Source organism: Brienomyrus brachyistius, chromosome 21 (assembly GCF_023856365.1).
Source record: "Brienomyrus brachyistius isolate T26 chromosome 21, BBRACH_0.4, whole genome shotgun sequence".
Taxonomy (NCBI): Eukaryota; Metazoa; Chordata; class Actinopteri; order Osteoglossiformes; family Mormyridae; genus Brienomyrus; species Brienomyrus brachyistius.
Genome location: NC_064553.1, coordinates 701,065 through 713,231, shown reverse-complemented (window position 1 = coordinate 713,231; position 12,167 = coordinate 701,065). Strand labels below are relative to the sequence as shown.

Below are 12,167 nucleotides of genomic sequence, written 5' to 3'. Positions count from 1 at the left end.
ACCGAGCATGCCGGCTTGAGTTACCATGTCGCCATGACAATGTCCCGTCTGCGCGTTAATTAGGGACTCGCTGGCTGTACAGGCCGCTCGTAAAAGTCCTGCATGTGTAAGACGCACATAGTTTAATCACATATGGGGGACGCCGTCATATTCAACAGCGGCCCGACAAAGTCATGTTTAAAACACACAGCAGGCGCAGCTTTATGAAATTTCAGTTTTTTATTCACAACAGTAACCTGGAGGCACTTAGACGTGGGTCCCGACGGCTCACGTGTCAAACAAAGACAGTTCATGTGGCAGAGATACGTGTCGCCGTTGCAGAGCTGGTCCCGCAGCAGCCCCCCCCCACACAGCTGTTTCTGTGCTCTCTTGCCACCAACAGATCTAATTACATCATTAAACCACCCACCGCAAAGTTTAATTCTGCACTCAAGCCTCTGCCGCCATGGAGCACATCACAGCCGTCAAACCCCACTGGAGAGGGGGCAGCTAGGATGCTCTCCCGTTCAGTCAACACAGGTCCATGAGGGAGAAGGCGATGTGAACAAATGGGCGAGGCCTGAGGACAGAGGGGACCCTGTGTGCCACTCAAGGAACGCAAGACGGGGGGAGGCAGGACTGGGCTCTTCAGTACAACAGGGAATGGAAAGCTGACTCAGGCTAAATCCCCTCCACCCTGCCCATCAATCCCCCCCCAGGAACCCCACGCCAAACCCCTGGCCCACATCTATCAGTCGTCCAGTCGGAGGGTTCCAGCCACTCTCTTCCCCCTCTGACCCCACCGCCTGCCAAGCCTAGCCTGCTCCCCGCCAGGTTGACACAGACCCTTAGTGTGCCCCTGCGGTCCCAGGCCTGACTCCTGCTCTGACCCCCAATACCTCCATCTGCACACCAGCGTTGACATGCTAACACACACTAGCATATGCTTCTGTCTGATGCTACTGAGGTGGCTGAGAGACCCGCCAGAGGACGGATGAGTCTGCAGTGGAGTTCGTGAGGCCCCCCTCTAGCCCCCACCCACTCGTCTCCTAGGGAACGAATGGATGGGTGTGGAGCAGTAACTTTGTTACTGACAAACTCAATCAGAGGTTTTAACCTGCAATGCACCAGTCTGGAGGGTGGGGCATTGATTTTCGACCTTTTGAAGGGAGCCACATCCTGCGACAGTGACGGGGGCCATCCAGAGGTGCAGAGACATACAGCAGGAACAAAGGTGAGCTGCTGGGGGTGCAGACAGTGGCCAAAATGTCTCTGCGCTGCCCCAAAGGTGCAGGCAGGGTAGGTCACCATGGCAGCCATGAGAGGCAGAGATCACGCCAGAAACAGAGGTTGCAGACTCGGTCCTGCTGGTGGCGCTAATGAGCCAGTCAAGCAATTAACATGGAATCCTTCTGGGTGATTGCATAGCCAAATGGGATGGGGGGGGCGTTCTGATGCAGAACAGCCACTACAGCACAGACATGGAGGTGCGGGGCAAGACATGCTGGAATGGCCTCCTTCTGGTGCTATGACCCCCGTCTCCCCTTCTCACACCCCCCTCACGGAGTGCGAGCCTACCTGGCCCTCAGAGCAAAGTGGTCAAACATGCACCCCCCCCCCATATTACCAATCGACAGTGGAACACTCCGGAAGCCGCCGTGAACGACACACACACAGGATGTTACTGATTGCGGCATGTTCGTTGTACATCGCCCCCACGTCCTCAATCACAATGCAATCAGGACAACTTTCTTCTGAACAAAGCTGCTGTATAATTAGATCTGACAACCAAAAGTATCCAATTACACAATTGAATGTCTAATTAGCAGCATTATTCCCTGGAATTGGAGTAAAACGTGCTCACAGGGACAGGTGTGCCCCTCGCAGAGACGACCTCGCAGGCGCACAGCACCAAAATGCCGCTTTCTGTCTGTACGGAAAAGAAACACAGGCATGGGGGGCACGACTCAGACCGAAAAGGCACAGTGTGCCAGTGACCTCATAAGCTAAGCCAACTTCTCCAGAAAGGGGGGGGTGCAAGGTCCCTCCCCTCCCAGTGTCTGAGAACAAGAGTCTGCTGTCCAGCTGGGCGACAGTGCGTGACCCAGTAATCCCACAGGCCGATAAGACCTAGGAGCGAGTCACAGAGGGAGCAGGGAGTGGGGAACAGCTGGTGTGGCTGCATGTGGACAGTGGCGCCCCCTTCAGGATGGTCAGCCAATCAGCTTCAACTGCAGACACAAAATAAGCTGTGAGAAGATCCTGTAATAAATGGAAATGCACGGCAGCCCCCCAGAACCTCGACGTACCTGAAGTACGCGTGCAGCACTAATGGTGCTAGCTAACGAGCAGGGAGAGAGTGAGTAAGATCGGCTCTGCAGTGCTGCAGCCGGGTGAGAAGTAAAGAGGCCATGCGGGCAAGAACTCAAGGAACAGCGCAGCACTAGGGTGACGAGGCGGATGTCCAAGTCAAACCGAGAAAGGCTGAGTAACCTGCAGCAGAAAAAAGGCATTGTCAGCCATCACCAAGCATCCGTGACAGTGGGTGAAGAACCCTAACCCACAGCACAGTGCCCTACACACACCGTCAGCATCAAGGCAGCAGTCTGGCACCACACACAGGGCGAAGCCCGAGCCCAGGCTCAGCATCAAGGCGGCAACGTGGTGCCACACGCAGGGCGAAGCCCGAGCCCAGGCTCAGCATCAAGGCGGCAACGTGGTGCCACACGCAGGGCGAAGTCAGAGCCCAGGCTCAGCATCAAGGCGGCAACGTGGTGCCACACGCAGGGCGAAGTCAGAGCCCAGGCTCAGCATCAAGGCGGCAACGTGGTGCCACACGCAGGGCAAAGCCCCAGCCCAGGCTCAGCATCAAGGCAGACACATGGTGCCACACGCAGGGCGAAGTCAGAGCCCAGGCTCAGCATCAAGGCAGACACATGGTACCACACGCAGGGCGAAGTCAGAGCCCAGGCTCAGCATCAAGGCAGACACATGGTGCCACACGCAGGGCGAAGCCAGAGCCCAGGCTCAGCATCAAGGCAGACACATGGTACCACACGCAGGGCGAAGTCAGAGCCCAGGCTCAGCATCAAGGCAGACACATGGTACCACACGCAGGGCGAAGTCAGAGCCCAGGCTCAGCATCAAGGCGGCAACGTGGTGCCGCACGCAGGGCGAAGTCAGAGCCCAGGATCAGCATCAAGGCAGACACATGGTACCACACGCAGGGCGAAGCCAGAGCCCAGGCTCAGCATCAAGGCGGCAACGTGGTGCCAAATGCAGGGCGAAGCCCGAGCCCAGGCTCAGCATCAAGGCAGACACATGGTGCCACACGCAGGGCGAAGTCAGAGCCCAGGATCAGCATCAAGGCGGCAACGTGGTGCCACACGCAGGGCGAAGCCCGAGCCCAGGCTCAGCATCAAGGTGGCAACGTGGTGCCACACGCAGGGCGAAGCCCGAGCCCAGGCTCAGCATCAAGGTGGCAACGTGGTGCCACACGCAGGGCGAAGCCCGAGCCCAGGCTCAGCATCAAGGTGGCAACGTGGTGCCACATGCAGGGCGAACTCCAAGCCTGGGCATAAAGCACTGAGATCCGACAGCTGTCCCTAGTGACCTTAAACAGGCCAAGGAAAGTTCAGCATTTAGTGGCTCTAAACAAGCAGGCTACCCATTCCAAGATGGCCTCCTCATACCACATCACACACAGCCAAACCCACGTGTGTGCTGCACGGCATGGGAGGGGCCCGAGGCTGTGTGTGACGTGACGTGGGGGGGGGGGGTGGGGGTGCGAGGTCTGTGTGGAGCGGTGGGTGGCCATCTTGAGATGGGGTGGTCTGCTTGCTGGGAGCCACTGATGCTGAGCCTGGGCTCGGGCTTCGCCCTGTGTGTGGTGCCAGACTGCTGCCTTGATGCCGACGGTGTGTGTAGGGCACTGTGCTGTGGGTTAGGGTTCTTCACCCACTGTCACGGATGCTTGGTGATGGCTGACAATGCCTTTTTTCTGCTGCAGGTTACTCAGCCTTTCTTGGTTTGACTTGGACACCCGCCTCGTCACCCTGGTGCTGCGCTGTTCCTTCAGTTCTTGCTCACATGGCCTCTTTACTTCTCACCTGCCTGCTGTACTGCAGCGCCGATCTTACTCACTCTCTCCCTGCTAGTCAGCTAGCACCATTAGTGCTACATGCGTGCTTCAGCCGCTTCCAGGTTCTTGGGACTGCTCTGCATTTCCATTCATTACAAAATCTCCTCGCCGCACACGTGCCGCACGCAGCCTTGGACCATGCCGCAGGACAGCTGGAGGCATTTTCTATGAACAAAGGGATAATTTATCAAAGAACACAGGTGAACTGGAATTTTATAAGTCCCAGATCGGAGAACAAACCCTCCATTCCAAAAATATGCCACGTGCTGGGTGAAGCCCGTTCATCCCGTCCCGTTGTGAACACAGGACACAGGAAAGCATCCCTGCCTGTGCAACCAAGAAACATGGGAAGACTGGATTTCATGCAATATCAGACAAAAACCGGCCACACCCGGGACGGGGCCGGAGTCCCCAATTTGGGGCCTAACAACAGCTGTTTCAGGCGTGATCGAGCCCCATGAGGAAGTTTGACACTCCGACACGTCAGGTGATGCCATGTGGGGAGTGACAGCTGGGGGGCCCAGCGGAAAGTGGGGGGGGGGGGAGAGATGAGGTTCAGCTCCCAGCACAGAGCCCTGAGCATAATTCCCAAAGCAGCAGGAGTAACAGCAAACGCAGGAGAGCTTCAGGCTGCCTGCTGCTCCCTCAGACCGAACCCAGGCCCACAGGCTGCACACAAATGCAGCCATGAGCAAACGGCCTGGCATTCTCAGCCGACAGTCACGCCCAGCGGTGATGCTGCCTCCGCGCTTCAGCTGCCATGGGCATTCTTGGGCACTCAGACATCAAGAAAAATCTCCAAGTCCAACTTCTTTCTCAAAATGAGAATGTGGTCAGACAAACACTGCACACTGCCCTTAAACTAGACAGACAGTTGCAAAGAAAAAAAATAAAACATAGAACTGCTGAAATGTTAAACCGCCACCCAGCCCAACATCTTCCAGTCAGAGCGACATTTGCGCTTTTCGAACGTGATCACACCTCCTCCGGTGCCAGAAATGACTGTGCTCCGCTCAGGTCAGGCTAACCGTCACTCTTGCTGCCCGCTCGACCGCCAGTCGAATACCCACCACTAAACATTAGCCGATATACCGCTGCTCTATAAAATATGCCATTCTGCAAATGAAAGCACCTTTCAGCGAGACAGAACGGCTCTTCTCTGAATCCCCTGCATAAAAATCCACGCCGGCATAAAAACCCAAAGGAATCCGCCTGCAGCTATACCATCAGGCACATTTTCCGAGAAGAAAGTGAGCGCTTACTGTTTGCTTCAAGGTGTGGAGAGAAGGGCATCTTAATGCGGGTCCTGTGAGGCTGAGCTTCGGTTACCATATTACAGGGACGTTCTCACCCTGTCAGCGGCTCGGATTTAAAGCCACACAGTGGATCTTTGTGCAGACAAAATGGGAGTCACTATGTTGTATGTGCCCCCCCCCCCCCCCAAGGCTATAGGGTATTGACAAGGACTGAGAGTTATTCTCATGAAAAGGAAAGGGTCTAAGGCTCAGCCGCTGGACATGCTTTATTGTGGGGGGAGGGGGGCACTTCCAAGCAGTAATTCCCTGTTTGCGTCCAGTGCACAGTGCTAAAGTAAAGGGCCTGAATGCAAAGCGGCAGAGGGTTTAAGAAGACATGGGGGGGGGAGTATTTACCTTGATGTTTCTGTTAATCAGTGAGTCAGATTCAAGGCAGCTCAAAAATGGAAAAAAAAGATGAGAGCACACATCACAGCCCAGTGCAGGCCAGAAGATTTCTCTGGTTAGTCAGCGACGGAGGGGAGCAGCTCGTCCCCCAAAGCACAGAGCAATAAAGGCCAGCCTGCCCATTCCTCCGTCCCCCTGCCCGTCCATCCATCCGTCCATCAGTCAATAAATGCAGGCCTGCGTGGATTCGGGCCAGTGCCTCACAGCCACCGGCCAACAAGAAACTTAATTTACTGCCCCTTGTATTTAAACACCTCAATCCAAACATTCAATTTATGCTTTGCGAATGTTTCACTCCATGCCTTACGAAACCACAAGTTTCCCTTTAACAACAGAAATGAGCGACTGATTTATTCAGAGGAGTGAAGGCACAGAAGTGGATGTAAATAAAGTTCATCTTGATAAATGCGCAATTAGCGAGTGAGACACAGAGCCCTTCTCTCTCTCACTCTCACACACACACACACACACACACACACACACACACACACACACACACACACACACACACACCAGAAGCAGTGCGCGTGGGGGGGGGGGTCACACTCCTCTCCAGGGGTCATTACACTCCCCAGCCATTGTCCCCCTTCCCTAGTGTCAAACACCAAAAACCCCGACAGATTTCGCTTTCTCCCGAAAACCGGCAGGACGGGCCAGGAGAGAAGCGACTGTGAGCCCATCAGGTCGTGTAGGAGCCCTTTGTCTTCGCTAACAGGAGCAAATAAACAAAAGACGGAGGAGGGATCAAAGCGGATTATACGGGCCGGTTTCACCAGCGCAGCGTCGCCGCGAAGGCCGACAGCAGCCGGACGCGGTGTAACTGTGAACCGAAACACCGCGTTATTAACACGCCGCCGGCCTTTGTGACAAGAAAGAATGTAACCCGTAAAAGAGACGGCGACTGCGCAGGCACCGCAGCTGGCGCAGACACCGCAGTCGGATCAGGCAGATCGGCCAGAGCAGACACTGCAGCCGAGTAATCATAGTCGTCCCGTTCTCAGTTCATCCTCCAGAAAATAAACCCGATATTAATACCAAATAAACAGTATTACCCCATAACAAGTAGGAACCGAGCGTCCGTGTCAAAGCAGCCCCGGATGACCGACGCCGGCTGCGTGCGGCGAGCCGCAGCTGCAGCCCGAGTGGAGCCTTTTAAATTTTAAAAAGCTACGAGCGGTGCGCGTCCGGCCGGCGTACGGAGCCCGAAAACGGGGGCATTTAAACCCAAAAGCGGCCAAGTTTTCCCAACGATGAGCCAAACTTTACCAGCGTAAAAGCACACGGCGCCCCCCCCCCCCCCCAGCTCCCAGCTACTTACCCACTTGTAAGACGTTTTCCACACATCCCGTCTCCAGAAGCCGGATCCCCCTGCGGAAAGGCAGTCCCTCCCCGGCGGCTCCGGCCGCCGCGGACACCCCGCCGGGGGCGGCCCCAGACCCAGCCGGAACGCTGGTGCCCGTCACCGGGCCGTCCTCGCTGGCTCCGCGGCACTGAAACGACGAGTACATGCAGATCTCCCGCTCGCTCCGGGGGAAGGACCAGTAGACGATGCGGCGCTGCACGGGCTCCGGGATCCGCTCGAAGCGCTCCTCTACCCGCTCGAAGGCCCACTTCTCCGCTACGGCCTTGGCGGCGCAGTCCAACAGCGACTCCGGGCACCGGAGCCGGCAGTTCGGAAAGCCGGGCCCCGGCCCTGGTCCCGGGCCACGCGGGGCCGGGCGCAGACACGGCCGCTTGCTGGCTGGGGCCGGCGACGAGCGGCGCGGCGGCTGAGGCGGTATCTCTCCGCGTCCCTCCGCCATGGCTAGCAGATTAACACTGAGAGCAGGAGCCGAGGCTGGGAAAGGCGGCGGCGGCGGCTGGGGGGGGCAGCGCGTGCGTCAGCGCCGCCGCGAGCGCGCCGCATTCCTGTGACCCCCTCCCCCGAGCGCGCGGCGCAAATGTAAAGGGGGGGCAAAGTGTGCCGGGCTAGATGCGGACCCCCACCCGACGGCAGAGACGCAGCAAACCGGACGGACCGGGGCGGTACCGGGTGATAAGGAATGGGATCGCGGTGATATCCAACGACGGCAACAACAACAATAATAATAATAATAATAATAACAACAACAAATAATTGCTAATTAAAGAACGTCACTAATAACAATTGTTCTTATTATTGTCAGTTTATTCTTTTTATTTAATTATTGTTGATAGTAATTTTAATAATTATACACGTAGAAATGTCGTAGTGATACAGACAATAATTAACCGTGGCTTAACGTCATGATGTGCAGACACAGCGGGTCATTTACAGTAAGTGAGACGAGAAGGAAGCGGGGTCACTTCGCTTTGCGTTATGTGAACAATATGGGCTGATGGCCGGCTCGTCTGTGCATAATCACGACATTTCCCCTTCATCTCCGCTCCTTTAATGCTGCCCACACGCCACCGGCGGCATGCAAATGCTCTAAACAGTTGAGTGTTTACAAAGCAGCGAATACACATGGGCGCAATACGCAGCGTAGCCGGAATGAGTGTCCCCTTTGCGGAGTGTCCGCTTCCTTTCACATGCACGCTCTAATGACGCCTCGGTGCTGCTTCGTGAATCTCAGCCTCCCGTCACATTCACGCCAGACGTATTGCATATAAATGCGCCATTGAGTGTAATCCCATAAATTAAGGTAACTCGATAAAAAAATTAGATGTCTTATTACTTAAATGTATTTTCAATTAGTCCAAGACCTTACAGTGGAAAGAAAATGAGCCACACTGATGAACCGACCTCACCAAACACAAGCCCACAAAAGTGGTTGGGACAAGCAGCCGTGATTCTGTGGACATGAATTAATACTATTCCCATTCTGTGATGATATTGTGTTCTCACTTCACAGTCATGGAAAATGTACGATAGTTTGATATTCCCAATTGGGTGTATCAATATTTTCTTTGTCCATCATGTCCACTGTTCCTCGGGCATGCATACGTCTTGCTTCTGTGCAGATGATGTTCAGGAGGATATTCTGTCACGTCGATGAAGTGCAGAGTCAGAGTGACCCAGAGGGAAACCAGGGAATTGTGGGGAAATGGCCTGAAGCACATTAATGACAGCACAATGACCATGAATGAAACGTAGCTCAGTACCAGACTGAAGTATGGTTCATCACAGAGAGCCAGACTGAAGTATGGTTCATCACAGAGAGCCAAACTGAAGCACGAGTCATCACAGAGAGCCAGACTGAAGTATGGTTCATCACAGAGAGCCAGACTGAAGCGCAGCTCATCCCAGTAAACCAGACTGAAGTATGGTTCATCACAGTGAACCAGACTGAATTATGGTTCATCACAATGAACCAGACTGAAGCACGAGTCATCACAGTGAACCAGACTGAAGTATGGTTTATCACAGTGAACTAGACTGAACCACGGTTCAACACAGTGAACCAGACTGAAGCACGAGTCATCACAATGAACCAGACTGAAGCGCAGCTCATCCCAGTAAACCAGACTGAAGTATGGTTCATCACAGTGAACCAGACTGAACCACGGTTCAACACAGTGAACCAGACTGAAGCACGAGTCATCACAGTGAACCATACTGAAGCACGAGTCATCACAGTGAACCAGACTGAAGCACGAGTCATCACAGTGAACCATACTGAAGCACGAGTCATCACAGTGAACCAGACTGAAGCACGAGTCATCACAGTGAACCATACTGAAGCACGAGTCATCACAGTGAACCAGACTGAAGCCCAGTTTAGCGCAGTGCTGCCACAGCCTGTATTTTCATTTCTTAAAAGTCTGTAGCAATGCCTCCTGAGTGCTACAGTGGGACTGGCTAATAAAAGTTAAGCATGGCGATTTCATACAATAGGTACGAAGTGACCCAGGATCACTGTCAGAAACACAATCTTTCTACACTAATAAAAGAGCAGGCATGGTTTCACCGATATCACATGACACCCCAGACTGACCCATAGAAACTGAATGTCAGCTGCCAGGGTGATTTTGTGGACTACATGAACTATATGTGAAGTTCCAACTGATGGACACAGGAATTGTTACACAAGCCCACTGGCTCTCTGGTCTGCTGAGGCTGACTGGTGTTTGTTTGCTCTAATTTACATTTTCATGAATAATTAATATCTTGCAGCTTTTTTAGACCAAGTGAAGGCAGAGGCTGGATTTCAGAGGAGTGGCTATTCAAGGTGGTTGCTTCCCCAATTGATACCTCACAGGGTTCACCCATGGAAACAAAATAGCTCATTCCTGACAGATCAGGCAGGTTGCCTGTCAAGATGCCTGGAGTGTCCTCCTACTGGTAAATAGGATGAACTGCAGCATTCTCTTGGTAGTTTGTCACAATCAGACTAATTTCTAAATGAGCAAAATTTAAACATAGATCTGGATGACAGCTGTATGAGCAGGACAGTAGACACAGTTGGTTTGTTCCAGGGTTCAACATTATCTGCAAATTATCACGAGTCAGAAACCAGCTTTTACAATTTCTTGACATCGTTCTTTTGGTCTGTTTTTGTCTGTGCTCTCCTGCCACTTACAGTGCTAGATGTTTTAACTAGTATTTACACTGTGTTTTTTATCACAGGGTACACTGTGCTCAGAATCAAATGAAATTGTACCCTATGGCTCCCCACACCATGATGCCATATCCTATAGCTCCCCACACCATGATGTCATACCCTCTGGCTCCCCACACCATGATGTCATACCCTATGGCTCCCCACACCATGATGTCATACCCTCTGGGTCCTCACGCCATGATGTCATACGCTATGGCTCCTCACACCATGATGTCATACCCTCTGGCTCCCAACGCTGAGATGTCATACCCTATGGCTCCCCACACCATGATGTCATACCCTCTGGCTCCCCACACCATGATGTCATACCCTATGGCTCCCCACACCATGATGTCATACCCTATGGCTCCCCACACCATGATGTCATACCCTCTGGCTTCCCACACCATGATGCCAGGAGTAACACCCGTGTGTCTCTCCACAGCATTGGCAGGATTGGTCCTCTCCCCTCGATGCTGCCATACATTCACGCAAGAGTAATCCATGGTAATGCAGAACCGAGGTCCATTGCCACTCACATCATTCCATGTCTCCTTGTCTCTGCGCCGGTGTTAACGGTGTTATGGGATGCAGATGTCATGGGGTTCTGTAATGCTTGGCACACAATACGAAGATCCTCCATTGGTGTGGTCTGTCTTGGGCATCCAGAACCTTCACAACGTGTGTGGGTGCCCTCATGTGCCCATTGGTTCCAACATGGGGCGACTATAACATCTGCATGCCCCCATGCTGGGCACCTGCACTATAGTACATCATGTCACGCAAACCCACAATGCGACTCCTGCCAAACTGTCACGTGCTGGTAATGCGGTCTAATGCGTCTACCAGGCGTCCTCTGTGTCTGGTGACTAGACGTGGCAGCTCCTTGCAAATCGCATCATTTACATGCCCATCGCTGGTCTGCACATGTACTGAATTAGATCCAAACTGAACCAGTACTTCAGGATGCTTAACTTTTTTTTGTCACTGAGTGTATTTATAAATTCAGGTCATATTGGGTATCTGCTGGTTAACTAAAAAACATTTCATCAAAGTATATTGGGATCGGATCCAACACATGGTGCCAGACAAGCCTGGTCAGATTGTCGCCTGCTGAATTCAGTGAAATGTTTGGTTCTTTTTGTCCTCCCGCCAGTTTGGAGGAGCAGTGTCTCCCCGTCAGACATCAGGGCAAAGACGACGGCCACATTCTGACAGGCCCTGATTACTTGTTGAGGAGAGAGCAGGACTACAGTGTGAAACTCCCACATTCTCAGTGTGCGTCACGCTGCGCTGCCTGTTATCGCCTATGGGCATCTGATTGTCAGCACATATTCCTTAATGCCCCACAGTTTTGAAATCTCCCATTATGCATCTCAGGTCAAGTGGCTGCCCATCAGCAGGAAAACTTACACAAGCATGTTTGGCGATGTGCAAAATAATGTGGTATGAGAAATGTGGCGTCCACGGGGGGTACATGCCCCCAAAAGGAGAGGGGTGGGGCTCTGTACTGGGGTGGAGCTGGAGTACTGGGGAAGAGTTACTGCACTGGGGAGAAGCCGCTGCACTGGGGAGGACTCGGTACACTGGGGAGGAGCCACTGCACTGGGGAGGACCTGATGCACTGGGGAGGACTCGGTACACTGGGGAGGACCTGATGCACTGGGGAGGACTCGGTACACTGGGGAGGAGCCACTGCACTGGGGAGGACCCGGTGTACTGGGGAGGAGCCACTGCACTGGGGAGGAGGCACCACACTGAGGAAGAGCTGGAGTGTGGGGG

At 53.6% G+C, this 12,167-nt stretch overlaps 1 protein-coding gene across 1 annotated transcript in view; it reads right to left on the bottom strand.

The window, feature by feature from the left end:
* zswim5 (zinc finger, SWIM-type containing 5) overlaps positions 1-7,684 on the bottom strand; it is a 31,401-nt gene extending 23,717 nt beyond the window's left edge. The window contains exon 1 of the mRNA XM_048989622.1: positions 7,142-7,684. Within this exon, the coding sequence (XP_048845579.1) occupies positions 7,142-7,625 (484 nt within the window). The 5' untranslated portion in view covers positions 7,626-7,684. The remainder of the gene's footprint in view (positions 1-7,141) is intronic.
* Between the last annotated feature and the right edge of the window lie 4,483 nt (positions 7,685-12,167).